Source organism: Hippoglossus stenolepis, chromosome 11 (genome assembly GCF_022539355.2).
Source record: "Hippoglossus stenolepis isolate QCI-W04-F060 chromosome 11, HSTE1.2, whole genome shotgun sequence".
Classification (NCBI taxonomy): Eukaryota; Metazoa; Chordata; class Actinopteri; order Pleuronectiformes; family Pleuronectidae; genus Hippoglossus; species Hippoglossus stenolepis.
In genome coordinates this window covers 15156288-15176900 of record NC_061493.1, presented here as the reverse complement: position 1 = coordinate 15176900, position 20613 = coordinate 15156288, and the positions used below count along the sequence as shown (strand labels likewise).

The 20613-nt window shown below is 43.8% G+C and overlaps 1 protein-coding gene across 3 annotated transcripts in view; it reads right to left on the bottom strand.

Annotated features, from left to right (window-relative positions):
* LOC118118379 (tensin-3) overlaps window positions 1-19988 on the bottom strand; it is a 31869-nt gene extending 11881 nt beyond the window's left edge. For 2 of the 3 annotated variants that reach the window (XM_035171561.2, XM_035171562.2), the window contains exons 1-13: window positions 19620-19988; window positions 12946-13114; window positions 12717-12767; window positions 11958-12080; window positions 11593-11657; window positions 10486-10569; window positions 9176-9288; window positions 8670-8730; window positions 8406-8481; window positions 8185-8314; window positions 7869-7934; window positions 6928-7029; window positions 839-2005 (exon numbers count right to left, since the gene is read on the bottom strand). In XM_035171561.2, the coding sequence (XP_035027452.1) occupies window positions 839-2005; window positions 6928-7029; window positions 7869-7934; window positions 8185-8314; window positions 8406-8481; window positions 8670-8730; window positions 9176-9288; window positions 10486-10569; window positions 11593-11657; window positions 11958-12080; window positions 12717-12767; window positions 12946-13095 (2188 nt within the window). In that variant the 5' untranslated portion in view covers window positions 13096-13114; window positions 19620-19988. The remainder of the gene's footprint in view (window positions 1-838; window positions 2006-6927; window positions 7030-7868; window positions 7935-8184; window positions 8315-8405; window positions 8482-8669; window positions 8731-9175; window positions 9289-10485; window positions 10570-11592; window positions 11658-11957; window positions 12081-12716; window positions 12768-12945; window positions 13115-19619) is intronic. The other variant, XM_035171563.2, reaches the window with a different exon arrangement.
* Between the last annotated feature and the right edge of the window lie 625 nt (window positions 19989-20613).

Sequence of the window (20613 nt, the reverse complement as noted above, 5' to 3'; positions counted from 1 at the left end):
GCATAACATGATGAAAGAAAATTACAAAATGTTGCTATAACTTAAGGTAGCAATTTTCTATGAAGTGTTTACAGCCTGGTGATAGAATACAGCTGATGAAAGAAATTATTTTGCAAAGATCACAGACTGCATCCTTGAATATGTTCCTGGGATCAGTTTCAACATGAATGCATAAGCTCTGTTAACAAGACTAACACAACAACACCAACATTTTAATGATTTATCACTGAATAAAGACAAATGGAAGTTCGACAACGACACTACAGTAATAAGGAGAGCATATATTAAAGATGACTAACATCAAGATAAAAGAATGTGTTTTAAGTAATGCTTAAAGCTTCAACACACACCAATAACCTGTTACTCTGAAGAAATCACAGGTCGATGGTCTTTGATTTAGTAAATATCTGTATTCCCCCGAACCCAATCTCTATAAACCTACACCGAGAGACGGCCATGTTCAGAGAGGTCGATGACAGCTGCTCTCCCTCTCTTCATGTAGCACACTGATCAAGCAGTCAGATAGCTGGGCCGACAAGTCAGGACAGCGCTCCTTCCTCAGAAACACACTGAAAACATCTGAAAACAGCCCTGCTATTTGTGCCACTAAAACACGCCCGGTGCACTTTGTTTTGTGAACTCGTTGTGCAGAAGAGGAAAAGCTGATGCTGTTCGAGAGGAACAGTTTCAAAATGTCTGTTGCGTGTTCAAAAAAGTTGTCATATTCTCGCAATGAACTGTCACAAATTTTCACCACACTTCCACACCACATCATCACCATCACCACCACCACCACCACCACCACCACCACCACACCCGGACAGTCTGACTATCTTACCTGTCTGCTGCGTGTTTGTCAGGGTTGCTGTGTTACTATCGTTGATGCCATTTGAGCATTTGCCAACCGAGCTGTTGACGTGCGTGCTGCCATTCCTCTTAATGGAATTGCTGCGGCTGGATACCGGCACAAATGTGGGATCCAGGTCCATGATGAGCTGGTTGAGCTGATCGATGGAGTTGTCAATGTCCATCGTTAAAGATTTGAACTCCTCATCCTGTTTGTTGTTGTTGTTATTGTTTATAGTTGTCTGTTCCTTGATGGGTGCTGTGTTTCTCAAAGTGTCCACTGTAGTGTCCCTGGTAGGGCCCTGTGGTTCAGCGGGTAGGCCACCTTTGGGGGGACTGACCCCCTGCTTGTTTCCTGGGTATCTCTCTGCATCGTTTCCCTCCTCTGGCATGTAGATAAACTGTTGTGCAGCAACCATCTGCTGCTGGCGAACCCAGGACTGTGTGGAGTAGCTTCCCTGTCTGTAGACGTGCTGCTTGGGCATGGCAGCACTACTGGGATTCGAGGAGGCCACAGAGTTGCTTCTGGAGCTCAGACAGCCCCTTCCAGCCTCAGCGAAGACTCGCTCATATTCCTCCATGGGTGGGGGTGCGGGAAGGTGATGCTGGCTATGGGTCTGCTGCTCATCTCCTCCAGGACTTCCAAAGCCATCCGACAGCAGGGAGTTCTGGCTGCTCTTGTGGCACGACGACGACAAGGTCCCCAGGCTGTCCACGCTGTGTAGATCATGACCTGTGATCACCTCATCATCCAGGATGTCCGTTTCCCTCTCTCGGGGTCGGGCTTCTCCGTTGATGTGCACTTTTGCTGGAACTATCTGCTGGATGCCCACCCTAGGGCCTTGGTCCTCCATTTCCTCCAGCGAGGGGTCCTCAAGGCCAAAGCCGCTGAGAAGGCGCTTCAGCTGGACCTTTTCCTGCTGGCTGGGGCCCTGCTGGTTAGCCTTGATGGTGGCTGTGTTGGCAGGTGTGGGTCTGTCCGCCCACAGGGAAGTGCTGGACAGGCCAGAGTCACTGCTGACGGAGAGAGCGTGGTCGCTGTGGTCAGGGCTGGAGGTGCTGGAGGTTGTGCGGGCCCCCCGGCCCAGCGTCGCCTCTCCTCCGCCGGGGCTTCTCTTGTTGGCCGCTTTGTCCTGGGTTAGGCCTTGAGAGCGAGGTGCTGCAAAATAGAAGAGATGCAGCGCTTCATAGAGTCAGCTGTCAGAATGGGCACACGTACACACACAGGGACACACAGCACAACAGAGACTCACACAGACAAACACAAACTGCACAAAACTCCAGACAAAGCAACAAGCTGTGTTAACAAGCACAGTCATGTCGTCCTACGAACGCCTTCATTCAGACTCTGTTAATGACAAAGTTCAACACTTACAATCGCACCTCACCTGACAACAACATTCCAGACAATACAAAGATTCAGACTAAATGAAAAACTAGGACATTGAATCAATGACAAAGAAAAAACATGAATCGTGTTACTAAATAGAGACCTTTTGATATTCTAATACAATCTCATTTCCAGCAAATACATTCCAGTCGTTTTGCAATAACAACTCGTCTCTCTGCCATGCTGCATGAACAGCATGCTCGGGTTATATAAGAGAGGTTAAGTCCACTGTGAGAGTCAGATGGCTGAGGATCTTCAGAGTCTGACCCCTGCATTCCTCACCCTGCTGTGATGAATCCACCCTACTCCCTCTCGCTTGCCCCCTGACCCCCCAGCATATGTCCAAACAACCTCCTTAATCTTCAGAGGTAGAAAAAACACAGAGGTCAGCCATTTTGCAAATCCATCACAGCTGTCAAAAAAAATAAAAAATAAAGTTAAGCAAGACTTTGGAAAAATGTTGGCCGGAAAAGTGCACAGTCACTCTCTCTCTCTCTCTCTCTCTCTCTCTGCCTCAACAAAAGAGCCAGAACATGACTCCAATGCTTCTCCCTCAATCTGCCCCCTTAAGTACTGGCTTTTCAGTCAAACCGTGACTGGAGGACCTGAATACCAGACGCGCATGATAAAGACTCCCCCTCCTCCTTTTCTCAAGAAAGCTCCTGTATGCATGTATATATGTATGTCTTGCCTGCTGCCCCCCGGCTCACACGTGGAACCATGCATTTGGGCCTTGAGCTGCCACACACACACACACACACACACACACACACACACACACACACACACACACACACACACACACACACACACACACACACACACACACACAGGTCAGCTCCACCGGGAGTTTTCCAACAAATCCCTCTCGTATCATTCCCTCAAGGTGCAAAGCAGCTTTCAAGACAGATGTTTCAAGACAGATGTTTCCCCTGTTTTCCCTAAACACTGGCCATCTTTCTCTTTCTCTGTCGCCCCTGTCATCCTGCCTCTCTTTTTCATTTCCCTCCCCTTCATGGCCACCCATCTGCCTCGAGAAAAAAAAATACAAAAAACAACCAAAAAAACCTCTTACCTTCGCTGCCACTGCCCACAAGACAATCCCTGTCTCCGGTAAAGCAAAACTTGAAAAGGAGAGAAGGCCACGCAGGCACAGCCCGAGGAGAGCAGGCATGGCTTCTCACCAGCAGATAGTGGTCAGGGTCAAATCAAGAGGAGTTGGAATAAGTTGGCCCTGCTTTCTTTCTCTGCTGAGAAGGTGAGAGTGTTTGCACTCCACACCGAGGGGGGGTACCTTGAGATCTCCAAATAAGGGCACAGGAATGTAAACAAGTGGGGCGGGGTTTAATGGCGGGGGCGGGTCAGAGGAAAGAAGTAACCCGACCTCTTGCCCTGCATTAGGGGACTACCCCACTGAAGGGAGGGGGGTGGCCCGGAGAGGATCAGAGAATGAAAACAACATTCCTGCAGCCAGACTTTTTCACTCTGTAAAAAGACACTTTTTAATTAACACGATCGTTGCCTTCTACTTGGAGCTCTGGGCAATTTCCACGAAAGGCCGCAGCTAAGTCCTTTTTCTTTCCCTCTTGTGCATCACGAAATTGCACAACTGCCGTCCTTGTGTGAGACGGCGCCGTGAGACAGATGGGCCTTAAACTCAATTATGCGCTTCAACAATTGTTTTGAAAACTGTTTTTTCACCTATAGCGGGATTACACCGACTTTAACAAAAAAGCCACAGATGGTTAACCAAGTATGTTCTGAACTTGAGAAAACCATTCAAACCATTTCTATCTCCAATTCACAATGGCGGTCATTGTGGTGTTGGTGAGTCCCTGAATAATCCACCAATTACAGTGCAGAGAGACCAGAGCTGTTCCCCCCTCGCTGCAGCTCTAGTATCGCAGGTCTGGTTATGAATGGCTATGTAATTACCCAACCCTTTCCATTCCTCCTCAGTCACTACCATCCTGAAAACCAAAACCATGAATCGAAAAGCATAATGACGAACATCATCGTCGTCATTTTTCTTCCACCCCAGGCTTCCACATGTGCAAAACGCACTGTACCGCATCTCGTAAAATCCTGCACGCTATCTGTACAGGACACACTGTACATACAGACGTACAGTGTTGACAGGAATCACTCACCTATCAAGTCATTCAAAGTTATTTAATTTTTTTGCTCAGGTTTTTGAGTGTTCTCCACTGAGAATTGTTCAACATAAGTGGATCCACTTGCTCAAAACATGGGAAGACCACACAAACAGAAACTATTCTTTCCACAACAACATCCTGGTTACTATGGACAATCCACGGACTTTGTTATTTCAGTTAACTCCTTTTTTGGGAAATGTTTAAATTGATATTATCCTGCAAAACGACTGGGTTTGATATGGGCAACACAAACCTTAGAACATATGTAAAGTAAAATGTTCCCAATTCTTTATATTGGAAAGATATGAATATAATATATGAACAATATTATTTTTCACATAAGAGTCATATGATTAAGTTCAGTTGCTCCATATAGTTCAAAACTATGTTGAACCTTTACCAAGGTGTTAGACACACTCAGGTGCCTCCTAAGACATAAGACATACATTTTATTGGTTCGTTTAGTTTTCTCACCTTAAAATAATTTATTTTCAGTAATGATATGATTGTTGCATTATTTTCATGACTTCTTGTATTTGATTCATTCCTTATTTATTGATAGATGGATATTTTTTTCTCTATTTTCTATCTATTTTGTCTCGATTGAGGTATTAACCTTTGTCTTTATGTCCTTACTTTGTTCTCTTGTTGTTTGTTTTGTAACCGTTATGTTCCATAATATTGTCCCTTGTTCTGCTCTGTTGTTCGGGATCCCCTCGAAAGGGATATGATACATCTGAATGGGTTTATACATTAAATTTGAAAAGATATTTTAAAGCAAAATCTGTGGATTATTCATACTAATGAGGAACGACCTCCTCCGGAAAGAAACGTTGCTGTGGAATTTTTTTATTTAAATATTTGAATGTTCTGAGCCCAAAAAACTATAATTCAGTCACCTTGTGGCAGCAGAAATCTCAAACACTGAAAAAAAACCTTGGTTACCAAAACCACAACAACTGAACTACATTCACATAGCAACACTAGTGAGTGAGAAGTTGTATTTTTAATATGGGTGAACCAACCCTTTACAGAGTCAGTCAAAGTATGAGTCTCGAGGGGCCACACATTATTCTCTCAGACATGATCTTGCCAGCACGTAATTTTACCTTATACGTGAGCCATAACAATAATCATACATAGAGTTCAACAATTCACTCTGCCAACCCGCTGCGGGTCGAGCTGCTCAAAGACAATGACCTGCTTCAACAGTAAACTCCAAGTAAACAACGGTTCTGGAAAAACAATCTTTTAAAATTCAGCTCTTAATTCACACATGGAGATAAACACACACTCTCGCCAATGATTGGAGAAACGCCATTGAAGTAAATGAGGTTTTCTTTTCACGAACTTAGCACTACAGTGGCAACGGTTTCCCAGACTTCCTCCTCCTCCGCGCCGGCCGCTGAGTGACAGCCTCTCACGGGCTAACGGGGCCTGCCGGAGGACTGGTGGTAAGTAGATGTAGAATTCCAACAAAGCTCCCAGTCTTTCCTCTCAGATGTAGTGTTTACATGGGAAAACAAGACTGTAAATATCCCACATGAATGCTTCGGAATAAAGGCAAGAAAAGATATTGCATCTTTGTTGGGTGTCTTTAATGAATTCTTAAATTTAAGTGGTCGCTCTTTAATTGGATTTCCAGAGGTGTGCATTAACTTCTGTATGGATGTTTGGATATGTTAGATGAAAATGAACAAAAAAAGGCAGCCTCATTTTAATCAAGCTGCTTATAAAAGCACTCAATGAATACTGGGAAAGGGTGGATCTGTGTTTTAATGCCACCACCACTTCGCTCTATTCTGGGAGGTTGTTGTGAATTCTGTGGTTGAGTGGAGAGCAACAACCGCAGCTAGGACGGGACGCCCCGACAGGGTGGCTCGGAGCGTGTGTGTGTGTGTGTACGGGCGCTAGTGAGACTGTGTGTGTGGGATGGTTAAAGCATGCCTATTCATTTGATGAAACAACAAAATAGAAATCTCTTGAGAACTAGCTGCTCTTCCTCTGAAACCAGCATTCCCCACATACAACAACAACACTCCTCCCTACTCTTCACACAGGAATAACACCGCTCGTCATACCGAACATACTCCAAGCTGAAGATTTTCTTAGCTTCCATTTCTTTTCCGCCATAATAAAAAACGCAGGCAGACTCTGTGGAAACAAAACTTTTACGTCACACCCCTGAGCAATAACTCCAGTCAAGCTACCAACGGCTGCAGCATAAACCAAGCTGGTGTCGACTGTGTGCGCATGTTAATGCAATCACACTGCACTCCCCCAGTAACACGGGGCACGCTGTGTTAATTCCCTGAGAGAAAAAGAGAAAAGTTTTGTGTGTGTGTGTTTGTAAAAGTGAGCACACTGAATAGACAAAAAGTAACAACAAGAGAGAGGAGGGCAGTTTAACACCTAAATGACACCCTGTGCAATCTCCTCTCATATTTGTGATTAGATAGCATCTACTACATTTAGGAGACTTTGACAATGTTATAACAAAATATAACCAAACGCAGCTAAAAGTCGAAACAGTACCTTCGCCGTCACAGAGGTTCTGGTAGGAGTCCCAGCGGATGAGAGGATCCGCCGTGTTGTAGTCCACAATAACATCTGACCCGTTTTGCCACCTGTCGGCACCTGGACCCAGAAACAACATTATTGTAGATACTGTATCTGGCTGGTTTCCTCGGTAATGTTTACGTTACCGTAGCATCTGTTATGGCTCAAAGGAGGAGCAGGATATTTATGCATAGATATTTAGGGCCTGGCAAAAATGTGAGATTATTGCCTTTCAGTGGAATGATATCTCAATGATATTTAATCCCCTCGTATATTTACTACATTTGACAGTTTAAAAACCTTAAAATGAATAGTGAGGCATTCAGACAAAATACATTTACATTCACTTTCTTGCAATGTGTTATATGAGAAGATTGACCCCTCGTTTAGCTGAGTTGAAAGACAAGTAGCAAGTTCAAACAGCTTAAAATTTGTCATTTTTGTAAAGAATTAACAAACATATATATATATTTATTTCCATGGTTTTTCTATGATTGTAATAAAACCTAAATCATATTTTTGGAAGACAACCATGATTGGAAATATAAAATCAAAACAAATCAGTGTATACATCTTTCAGTATGTTACAGTCACATAAGATATTATATTTTTTTTTTTTTCCGGAAAGGTGTTTAAAAGATGTACTAGTAAATACACACACACACAGACGCATACAACGTAGTTTCATTCCTGTGGAGCTCTGGGGCAGCACATGCTGTGCTTCTTTACCTCTGTCAGCACACACTTCACACTACATTTCCCCTCTGTAGCATTCCACATCCCCTCTCACCAGGGGGCATAGGGGGAGGAACAGTGCACAGGACGGCACAAGGGGGTAAAATGGAGAAAGCTCTGCTTTTCCAAAACAGGTCTCCATGTAACAATGTTTTGAAGAAGGTGAAGAGTTAGGAATCTACCTGGGATTCTCTCTGGTCCCTCGGAGAACACCAGTTCCACTTTACCGTAATCTGGAAATCTGGGATCTGGAATATGAACACACAGGAATGCCATTCAGAAAAAGGGAAACATGAATTGTGTTGTCTGTGAGAAGAGTTTTCTCCCAGTACACGTAACATGTTCAGGAAAACAAGATTATTGGCCTGAAACTGCAAACTCTAAATTGAGTCCAGATTGAGCCCTGCAGATGCTGCCTGCAGCAGAGGAGTTGCCAAAAACTAGTGGCGGCACGTTGAGACCCGTTTTTGTTGTTTGTTTGTTTTTCTTTGTGTCTACCTTTGCTGGCGGTCTCCATGTCCTCTTTCTCAAACATCAGGTTGTAGCCCTGAACTGCTCCGGTGTGGAACTGTAGCCGGAAAATGGCTTCACGCTCTGAGGATTGGTCACCTTTGTGATAGCATTTAATCTACAAGAGAAAATGCAAAAATATTGTGATTTCTTCAGGGAGGACTGATGTCAGCGTCTCTGAAAAGACATCTTGTTTTCTTTCCCCCTACCATGATGTCCCCTTTTAGAAGCTGGGCGGGCGCCAGGGTGATGCATACCCGGTCTCTGTGGCCTGGACCAATGTGACTGAAACAAAAGCAACAGCGGAGTACGTCAGAGTGAGTTTGGAAGCACAGACGTTTACAGAAAGCAGTGAGGATTGAAAAAATCACTGTTAAGCAAAGTTAAACATAAAATAGCTTTGAAGTACGCCAACACTCTTTGAAGTAAACAATAATGTTGGAATGGCTGTAGCACATGTGTACGCCACTTACTAGATTCCAGATGAATACACTGCTTGCATCCCCTGGTAAACCCTGATGTAGGGACGACAAACTGAAAAAAACAAAAGTACAAATGCATTAATAATGTGCCCTCGAGAGTAGATTGGTTTACGCACAGCCACGGTGTGATAAGCTGTTGTTGTGAGAGTGAGATTTCAGCTCCACCATCTGACGGAAAACCTTGTTGTTTCAGTGAAATTAGCGAAAACAGCAATTTACTTGCGAACATGGGTGTGAATTCCCATGGGGTTAACTGAGAACCCATAATGAGGTTCTTCTCTGGAGGAGTTATGTTTATATAAGTGCTTCTCTCTGTCTCAACATGTGCGTATTGGGGAAAAAAAGAGAGAGATATAAAGCACAGATAAGTCTCCGTCTTGTTTACTGCTCCGAGTCTGATGTGGTCGTGTCGATTCTTTTATACTGTTGTGGGAGCAGCGGCTGTATTTTCATTGGGCGCTGCAGCTGTGTGTAGTGGTAAACAATATGAGTTGAACCTCCGGTGGCGTCGAAGTTCGGTATCCCGTGAAGGATGACGCAGTGCAGGAACAAGGGGGAGGCATTGATCTTCATGGATCCACTCAGGAGACTGTTGAGGATCCAAACATACCTGGCATGAAAGCATAGAGGTGGAGATGAGAAAAACAGTCACAACCGGTTCAACAGAGGCCAGGATGTCTTGTCTTTGAGTCACAACAAATGGGTCGAGCTCTGTGAATGCAGGATCTGACATTTTCCATAAAGCGACTCAGATTCTCCCTACGTGGTAGACATCCATGAGCTTCCAATTCCACAACTCCTGTGTATTATGCAGCAGTGGTGGATGTAGGGTTTTTCTAAATCAGGGGCCATAAGGGGGCCACAATTTGCACAGAGGGGCCAATTTTGTGTCAAACATCTAAGCACAGTTCCGGATTCAGTAAGTTGCACATTTACGTCATTCCTTGTTAATTGCTTCTATATTATTGTTGTTTCTTTGTTCCTAGTATTTTCTGTAAATATGCAACCAACTACAGAGTAGACAATCTGCTTTCTGTTTACACTGGCACACAGACACACCCAGTGTACATGAACGGTCACATGATACATTTTCAGGTGTATTAGTATAGACAGGAATAATTAATGATGCGGAGCTTCAACGCTCATGTGGAGATCGTTTGGTTTAAAACGTCTGTTACAAATGAAAACGTTTCCGTATGGATGCAGCCTAAACTGAGATAGCCTCAGTGACATCACTACGACACTATCTGAGTTCCTATCTCAGACTTAGCAATAGTTAAAGATTTAGGAAAATATGCTTATTTACTTTCTCTCATGCCTTTATGCTGAATATTTAAAAGTTACACCCAGCAGCCAACTTTTGAACCTTTGTTACTCGTCAAAGTACAGGATCATTTTGGTTTTGGCACTAAACTCATCATATCGGGACACGCATTGAAAATGTAATCTGTCCCTGTTTTCATTGATGAAGGTTTAGTTCAGGTTAACATGACAACGTGGAGAAACCAGAACCAAACAAAGCAGTTGAGGTACAGTGTGAGCCAGGATGACTCATAGTGATACAGAGGGTTAGGGTTACACCAGGTTACCGTGGGATCCCATTCTCATTACAATGATAAACAATGACGAGGCTTTTCGGTGAAAAAAGGGAGACAAACAGCACCGGGACACCCGATTGAATCAGGTGTGTCACGGACATGAATGGGTTTGGACGGAGACGTGGGTGAACAAAGCACCAGCAACAAGACACGGTTTGTAAAGACGCATGTTGCTGTGCAGAAGGGCGTGCTTGTGTTTTGGGTCTTACCGCTTCTGGGAAGGTGTCATCAGCGCTGAGACCTTATCATCGTAGTATTTCCTCATGGCGAAGCGGTCCAATGCCTGATCAGCACTTTGAAGGAGACAGAGAGACACATTAAGCACTTTGGGCAATTACGACCCGAGAGAGATTATACTCTGCTGCTCCGTAATTGAATGGTGTTAATCCGGACTCCACTTGGGACAACACACACATGCGTACACATGTATAATGGACAAGAGTGAAAGTAACCGGAGAGACAGGGGATTCCAGCAGAGAGGAAGAGAATGCCAGATTTAAGTAAACACGGAGGGGGAGAGGAGGACAGAGAGAGGCCAGAGTGTGTGCACAGCTCGGCTATTCAGACAGACCCAAAACCAACAGCCTTTTCACCACCGCTCTGTTTCTCTCTTGTCGTCCCTCTCCATCTGCTCCCCCCCGAATCTATTCTATTGTAAAACCGCCTCATTGTTTTCCTATCTCTTCCTCTACTCCTCTCTTTTTTTTGCCCTCTGTCTTTCGCATTCACCTTACAGGCCCCGGTCTCCCTCAGCGGGACACAAACACCGAAGGGAGGCAGAGATTGGCTAAATCGAAGGCTTATGTGTGCTCATGCCACAATGTCGGCTGTGTGCAGAGAGGATCTACATAGTGGCACAACACCAGGCCGCCTCTCCAAACGATTGCCACATTTCTTGACTCTGCAGCACCAAGCCTGTAAGGATTTGTTTGACTGACAATGGTTACAAAATCCAAATGGCTTTTCCCCCACGATGAATGGATTTCATGAAACCAAAACTGTGGCCAGAAGCTATTACTGTAACTTCCATGATTCCAAGTTGATTCATGCAATTCAACACCGCGTGATTCACGGCTTAAAGTGTGTGGGTTTTCCTGTGACTTTTTATTGACTCACTTTCTGATTCACCTTGACACTCGATTCACCGAGGTAACCGAATCAGCCGCGGTTAAGCGATGACATGAGTCTTAGTGGACTGTTGTTATCGTTTGCTGCCAACGACGAGTGGGTGCACGAACACTATTATAAATCCAAAACTGAAGTTCAAACATAGGAAACATTTTGGAACATAACAACAGAGACATAGTTGTGGTTACCTGGCTGACACGTCGGTGAAATGCACAAATGATGAAATGACAACACCGATTCGACCTTTGCCGCCCTAAAAGAAACAAGAGAGGACAGGACATGAGTCACTACACATTCCTTATAATTCTAAATCAGTAACAAATGTTTTCTCTTCATTTTAGAAAAGAGAAACAGGCACACAACTATTATTTTGAGACAGAATCTGGACTTCAATGTTACAGAGCACATTAACATTCAACACCAAGTTTCCAAGTTGCCTTTACAGAGAAAAAGAGAAATTAAAAGAACATGTAATGGCAAAATAATGACTATGTGGTTGAATATGGAGTCAAAGCTAAATACTAACGGTACAACACAAACTGTGGATCCTCACCCTGCAGTGTATAACCGCCACATGTAGAGGGTCCGCATTGAGCCAGCCCTCCATGGCCTTACAGATGGTGCAGATCTTATCCAGAGGTGGAGCATGCAGGTCGGGCCAGCCTGTGTCCAGGGTCTGAGAACACATCATATGCTGATATCATATCTGACCACACAGCCAGCGGCCTCATCCTCTGTCCCAGTCTATAACCAATCAATATTATGGTGCTTACTGCGCCTGCTTAGACACAGTTGATCACAGGGGATGAGTAAGATCCACTACGTCACAGAAACACATTGTGTTTTGTTCTTTTCCAGATACTTGTCCTGATAAGACTTTAAAAATGATGGCCGCTTAAACACACTATATGTAACTGCTGTACTGACGCAAATCATGTTCAGGGATGAGGTCATGTATTCAAGTTTTATTCACGTTATGCATTAAACGACAATGAATCATCATAATCCATTACGACTGATCACAAACGAACAGTGAAGGGCAGAAACAGCTGACTGGCTAACTGGCTAGCAGTGTTTTTGTCTTCGTCGTATGCCGTTTGCCCCGGAAGTAAAGCCGTTGTGACGCAATAAAAAGGCGACCAAAATGAAACGTCATGTTACCTTGAATAAAATTGGGGATTTCTCATGTTTGAACATTGTAGAAAAGATTTTGGATAATGCAAGTCCTGTAGTCAACAAAATATATAACATATATCTAGTAATTTTTATACACTCTAATAAGAATTGCTATATATCATATCTTTAAACTTACCTTCGGGTTCATTCTTGAGAGATCATGTCTTCTCTCAGAGAGGTTGATAATCTGAAGGAAACATACAGCAAGGCCTGTGATTTAAAATGTTGCACTAGGAGATCAATACTTTTACGTCAATGCTCCCTCAGAGCCCATCTGCCCACTCATCAATACTGTTTGCACTTTGACAACAGGTTAAGGCACATTTCAGGATGAGACAGCGAGCAGCACAGGAGCGAGCACTGACCAGGTAATTATCTGCATGCTTGGACTTGAGCATCCGCGTGACATCCTTCAGGTTGTGCGAGTAGATCTCCTCTGTGCAACCCCGGGGGAAGGACACGGCGATGATGCGCTCTGTGATATACGTGAGGTCCAGTTCGTATCCCTCCTCCATCTCTGCGTCTTGGAACTTCCTGTTAAAAGAGATCGAAGCAGACGCGCAGCTGGATAAGTTTCTTCAGTTACCTCACACACCATTCCCGCTTTCGGCAGGTGACCTTACTAAAGTCAATATTTGATGGTCAAAGTCCTCAGCTTTAGTCATTGTGTCCAAGTTTCCTGCAGATATCCTTAGAGAATGACCTCAATTCCAGATTGTATGAAGCAGAGTGTCTTGTTTGCACTGCAACGGTCAACAGTGTGTGTCACAAATACAGTGCTGGTTGAATCTTAACAATATATCAAGGCCTCTTTTTTAAACATTAACGGTGATTGTTGCTTATCCGTGCAGCAAAGAGAGATTTCAGCACTGTGGTATCCAAATATTGGCCACAAGCAATCTCGTCACCACAGTCAGTCAGTCAGTCGAACCTATAATGACAGAGTTTTAAAAAAACTTTCAAAGAATTCCGGTTGAAACCAGTTGCTGTAAATCCCTGAGTGATGGCGTGTCCCGGTGACCTCATGGACATGAACTTCCTGGAGAGAGCCCACCCCCTCCCTGCAGACACACACACTCACATACACATCACTAGTCATCTCTGTATACTCAGTGCCAGTGCCAACACTTGTGCTGACACCATTCGCCGATCAATCAATAAGTCAACAGACAACTACAAGCTTTTAGTGTTTCCAGATTTTTAAATGAAAGGGTGCACTGTTTCTATCCGTTTTTATGTGAATGCATTTATATTATAAACATAATATATTAACATTTTTGACTGTTGTTTGGACAAAACAAGAAATCTTAAGTTGTCAACTTCTGAGACCTGGGATGTTATGCCATTTTGGACTATTTTCTTTTTTTAAATATTGTAAAAACTTAATACTAAAAGAAAATGTAAAAAATGTAGGCTGTGAAAATGGTGAAAAATGGCCACATGCACGTTCCAGAGCCCAAAGTGATAACTTCAAATTGTTTGTACAGAGTTCAAAAGACTTCAAAAGGAAAAGGCTTCAAAATGTAATAATCAAGAGATCAAAACCATTAAAAGTTAAAGAGGGTATTTTTTTTTTAATTCTTAACAAATTAAAAAAATAGTTTTTATGTTTTGTCAATTGTCTCATTGATTAATGAACTTATCGTTTCAGCTCTAGGTCTATCCCCGACAAAATCTTGTATCTTGTTTCAGAATATTGACGTAAAACCAAATCATATTCATACACAAATCCAGATTTAGTGTCTAGGTCAATGACTGACACCGTTCTTTCAATGGCACCAAATGATTAAACTATCAAGAATGTGTCCATCAATTAAGTCGGTCATGACTGCAGGCTACAACCCTAACCCTATCACTTTGGAGGGGGCCAGAGAGGGAGCCATATACCCCGGACACTGTAGCCACAGTCTAAAGCCCCTCAGAGTGGAATGAAAGAGGCCATGTGTATGAAGAGGTCATCACTTGGGAAACAGGGCTGGGTGTTTTGTGAGGGTGTGTGTGTTGGTGGAGGTGGTGAGAGTGTGGGGGTAAGAGGTCTTTGGGGATTGTTGGAACTAATGGCGGGGTTAGTCTATTTCCCCCGGGACTCTGAGGAAGAACTGTTGACTAATGGGAAATTAATGAACAGGTCAGCCAGCACTTAGGCTCAGTGTATCTCCAGGGCAGGGGTATGGGGAGAAGGCTTAGTAATGTTTTGGAAGTGTCAAAGTACTGTGCTGTAGAGATGGGAAGGGTATCGAACCAACACTTAACCTCTACATGATTGAGATCACTAAATTAATATGGTGCAACAAAATATTTCAACATTTTGGGAAGCACCTTGAAAAGATGAATGAAAAATGTAAAGATCGACAACATTCTTGCGTCTGTAAAGTAAGGGTGAACCTTAGCTAAGATTTTGCCTGTAGCTTGGTTAGCATAGCTTAGCATAAAGACTGGAATCAGGGGGAAACGGCTAACCTGGTGTGCAATGACTTACTTGCTAATGCCAAGATGTAGAAAGTTTCTCCCTTTTAGACCATGTCTTGTATTTACTTCTTTATTTTTTGGACATGCTGTTGTGCTGTTTGATGGATTTTGTTACCTAAGGCTAGCCATTTCCATCCACTTCCAGCCTTTATGCTAAGCTAACCAGATTAGCTAACAGAAAGACAGTACAGTGAGGAAGTGGAGACGCGTAGTCCGTCTATTCTCAAAGCATTGAGCAAACAAGTGGATTACACAAACTGTTTATGTCTAACTGCTAAAACAACAAGCCACGCAAATCCAGAAAACTTGCCAATATATTATACAATAGAATAAATGATAAAACTTCTAAATATAAACATGAGGCTTGTTAATTTCACATGAATAATTAATATGCATGCTGCACTAAACAACATACTTTTCCTCCTAAGACCTCTCACTTCTCCCACTCATCATTCAAGCCCACACGAGCAACTTGCCCCAGCACGCACTAAAGATAATTGGTCTTTAATTTGCACTGACTGCTTTTGTTCCTGGTTTGAGGCACAGCATTAGCTCACAAAGGCAGAATAAGCAGTGCCAAGGAACTCAAATCCCAAGCCCACCCATGGCACTGGGTGCAACTCTGGAAGAGGAGAGGGGAAATTCGAGAAAATGGGTTGCCAGGTCTGCTATGAACAAGCTGCAACAGGTTTACTAAGGTCAGGATGTTGGGGGATTAGGGTGTGTCTGGCTCCCCAGCTCCAGACTATGCAGGTAATAGCTTGACCCGGCTGTGTGCGTGCTGTCAGCCACGTTCACACATGCATGAACAGCTCCAAGTGCCTTTCCCTCAATCACCCAGAACAATGCTGGGAATAAATTAATCAGACATTCCATTTATGATTTTCAAAATGTTGGGAAGACAGAGTAGGAAGGCATATCCAAGTGCTGGGACAGAGCCTGATTCTATTTCAGGAGCCACACCCTTCACCTGGCACACACGGTATGGAATCTTCCATTTTGTACGAGCAGGTGGACCATGAGATGAAAGAAGACAGCATCACGTAATAGGACATAAACTGTACGGTGAACTGACTCAAAATCTAGTCATCAGCAAGTCAGCCTTTAAGGGTTAAGACTCACCATGTGAAGGGTGACCTCATGGCTGTTTTCATTTTTGGGTCCACTGTGGTGACAAGAGTTGGCAAAAACGTGACATGCTCCTCTTTCACAAATAATACGTCTCTGCCAGCCCTGGGGTTGAGCCACAGCAACCAAATCCGTTGTCGTGAAAGTTTGTTTGTATGTGATTCGACTGGTTGCTACATGTCCCTGACTTCCATTTTAAAAAATTGTGGGGTGGGACATGACCCAATGAAGAGCCTATTAAAATGTCAGTGCATCAAAATATACAGGTGGAACTAGAACCTCTTTTCAATTTTCTTTGACATGGGGTTTTTCGTTCAATTCACAAGAAAGACTGCATGAACCTCTCTTCATACTGTATGTCGTATGTGTATGTACAAAAATGTATGCAAAGGTGATATATATATATATGATGTGGGACCTGATCTCAATAAATGCAAGATGGTGCTAAAGTCGCCATTCAGCCTTGGTAGAGTAATGGACTCTCTGAGCAACCTTAGTTGTTAGATTCTGTCGCTGTAAAAATGAGAGAAATGAGAAATTTCCATTACAAGTTACCCTCCCTTAAGTGATTTGTGCTTTTGCTCAAAAAGTGCCCCAACGCCTTAAAGTATCAAATTTTATTGTATTATGAGACAGAAACCCATTAAATCCCTATAGTGGAGAAACTGAAACCACCAGACTTTAGGCTAGATTGACCAAAAGAGATTTAAATCTACCCAATCCAATCATCTCTATTTTTAAAAATTGAATGGGAGGAAAATTGGTTAAGAGATGCAAAGTGTTTTGAAATCAATCAAACCTCCACTAACACTATGCCTGCACACATATGAAAGTAATCACTGCATCCCATCCCCCTACTCACGCTCTGAAATCAAACTGAATTGCTTCTGTTGGCTCCAGCTCCTGGTTTATGATTGACATGTTGCGGCAACAACCTCCATTTTGTGACAACTTGAATATTTGTATAGGTCCATTAACCTGAAATTATGTGTGTGAAATGAAAAATGGGCGCTCTGACATTCATGACTTCTATTTTCCAAATAGAACCAAACCGCTTGTAACACCTCAACAACGAACCTCATCTGGTACAGATTGCTGTGCAGCCACGGCTCCAGTTCAATGTGGGGTGTTGAAACCCATCCAACCCTGCCTTCTAGGAACTGGCTCTGTTTTTGCACCCTATGGAAAAATGCAGCCACACATACAGAACACTACTGTCTCTTTGGGAAACGCTGGACAGATTAATGATCCTCTAAGCTGTTTGTCTGCAAACCTGAGTAACACCTAAAGAGCCATAAATGCTTCAGGAAGTCTGGCTGCCCGTGGGGCTACTGCTGGACTAAAGTGTTTCTTTTTTTACTTTACGCATTTAGACTAAATCCTGCTCAATTTCTTCCTATTTGCCTTGATTTCTGTGTTGCCTGGCACATGAAAAGAACTATTCATGCCTATTTACCACTCCATCAGATGAGAGGATTGGGGCAATCAGAACAGATGTTTCGTCCTCTGGCTGTAGCCCCCAGACAGCATTTAGCATTCACATCTAATAGCCATCTAATAACCTTGATACCATCAGCTTCACTGCTCCGAACCCCCCTTGTATTCATACTTGGCACGAGCGCCCGCCTCATGCTGCTGGATAACTTGTCCACAGTGACATAACAGGCTGGTTTAAGGGCCCAGAGAGGGACAAGGCCCACGATTTTTTTTTTCTCCCTGACAGGGGCTCTATGTGTTTATGCTGAGACTTTCACACCCATTCACTGCTGAAGAACTGAAATAAACAGAACCATGAGAACTATTGAAAGGAAAGCCACAGAAGAAGGGTGCCGGGCATTTTTAGAAAGTTTATTGTCTAAGCCTGGAACTCTAACATGTATTTGTGCCACTTTTTGACTTGATTTGAAGGGAATAAAAATGACAGCCCTGGTGCTGAACAAATCTGTGCACCCTTAGGGCTCCTAAAGTACTCCCTAATTACCGTTTTCTATCCCAAGGTCATAGTGGAATGCGTTCCAAAATGGATTACGTTCCCACTCTCGCTCTCTCTCTTTCATTCTCTCCATCACTTTTGCTCTCCCCTCTTTCTTTCCCCTATTCTTGCCCCTTTATTACTTTCAGCCTCTCTCTTTCCCCAGGTCTCCTGCGCTCTGTTTAATGGCTTACACATGTCAGCCAAGTGGCCGTGGCACTGCTGTGACAAAGTGAAATGCCCTGGTGTTCTGTCCCATGCTGTTCCTCCCAGGGTTAGATCACAGTGTTCTGCTTACAGTACACAACCCCGGGCCTCTCTGCCAACCCACCTGTCCAAACCACACTATCAAGATCCCCATTCATCACTCGCTCTGCCCGCCCTTTGTAATTGCCGCCTCTTATCAGTGAGAGGAAAGGGACACTTTGGGTTTCTGACGCACATTTTTTTCTTCGCCCTGAGGGGTAAGATATTGTTCGTACAACTTTAACCTCAAAATAGAACCGGCAACAAAAGCTATAATTGCCAGTTCAAAAACATTTCTCCTGTCTTACTCGGCCTGTAATTAAAGCTAATCTTTAAAGAGTTTAGCCTGCAAAATGCTGAAGGAGCGACCTGTATGGTTTATGTTGCTTGAAAGAAAGGCGCACAAGAGGTTGTATGTGCAGGTGTGTGTTCGATTTCCAAGCAGGTTAAAGGGAGGGACGGATATTCAGGTGAAGAGGGCTGCAGTGATGTAAGGACACTTGTACATGTCATCAACAGTGGCTGAAGCATAGCCCTAAGGCCGCAAATACCACGCAGCAGCTGTAGCTCAAAGAAAAAGACCAAACTCTCTCAATCTGTTTGTCTCCATCATTATCAGCAGGCCAGTCCCAACGGTCAACAAAAGGACAAACTAAAGGCTTGAGCTCTGTAGACTGCTGGGAACAAGAATGGGCCCCCATATGTTTCACATTATAAAGAAGGTCTCCGGTGCACCGTGGCCCACAACAGCCAAGGAACCCCAAATTATAAGCTACTACAAAACACAATTCATTGAGGAAAGACAAAGGAGGCTGTAAAAGCTGAAATAGACACAAAGAAGAGAGTGAGGGCAAATCCAATCCAAAGGCTTTCACAGTGAAAATAACCACACGCTCAGGGCTTGCTCAGTTTGAATGAGTCCCTTCTCTGTCTTCACACACACAGACACACACACACACACACACACACACACACACACACACACACACACACACACACACACACACACACACACACACACACACACACACACACACACACACACACACACACACAGGTTTTAGTAGTGCTCAAAGCCAAAGCAAACACAGACTGGTGCCCTGTTTTGCAGTTTTGATGTGAATGAGCAAAGGGCACAAGAGAAGTAGATGGTTGAAAAGTGCTCAAAGTGTATGCAAGTCTAATCCTGCACACACACACACACACACACACACATTGTCTTACCTTTTAAAGCCAGAAACTTTAGAGTCTTCCTCCTCTGGTTTTCTTTCTAAGACAGAGTTGCTGCTGCTGCAGGGAAAGAGTTGGTACAATGTCCGGAGTCAAAGAGCCTTCAGCCCCGTCACACAGGCTCCGAGCAGGCTGGTCTCATTTTTCTCCTCCGCTGGAATGTGCTCTCAAGCCCCGATCACTGCTGCTTCTCTCGGTCCCGGTGCCTCTCCTCGCTCTTTCTCCGTGGAAGTGCCGCTTTCTACTACTTCTAGTACTACCACTACTACTCCCGCTGTAGCTGCTGCTCAGCCCCACACCGACCCGACACTTCCCCCAGTCCGAGGTGCCGCTGCAGCCGCCGCAAGTCCTGGCACGGGATGGTCCTCCTCCCACTGCGCCGCCAGGGCCGTCTCCCCTTTTTCCCTCCCCCTACGTGCGGGCCTCCTCCCCCTGCCTCCCTCCATTTGTTCTCACACTCACCCCTCACACGCAGACAGACTTCCTCAAGCCACCATCACCCCCAACAGGACCCCCCAAAAGTGTCGTGATAAAACTAAAATAATCATTTTCAAAAGGCAAAATCCCCACAAAGCATCAAAGGATATCATAAATCTATGGAATCTATATTTCAGATCACTGTCCCAGTTGATGCTCTGACAAAATATATGGGTGTTATTACATTGAATATTTAGAGTATAGCAGATAAGCCCTTAATAAGAATATTACTCATCAGTGGGAAAAAGCCTTGACAAGAAAGTGGTTCCAACCAGATTCATCAACATGGAACATTAGTTCAAAAGTATTTAGGACATCTATATAATAGAGAGATTAACCTAAATGCAAATAGATACATTTAAGGGAATGTGGTCAAAATTGATATAGTACATCATCTCACGGTGACCAGATCTGCTTTCATTGAAATTGCTATACCCTCTGACTGAAGAGACTGAATTACAAGGAGCAGTTTGTTTTTATTTTTTGACGAATTTGTGAATGTGTGCGGAAT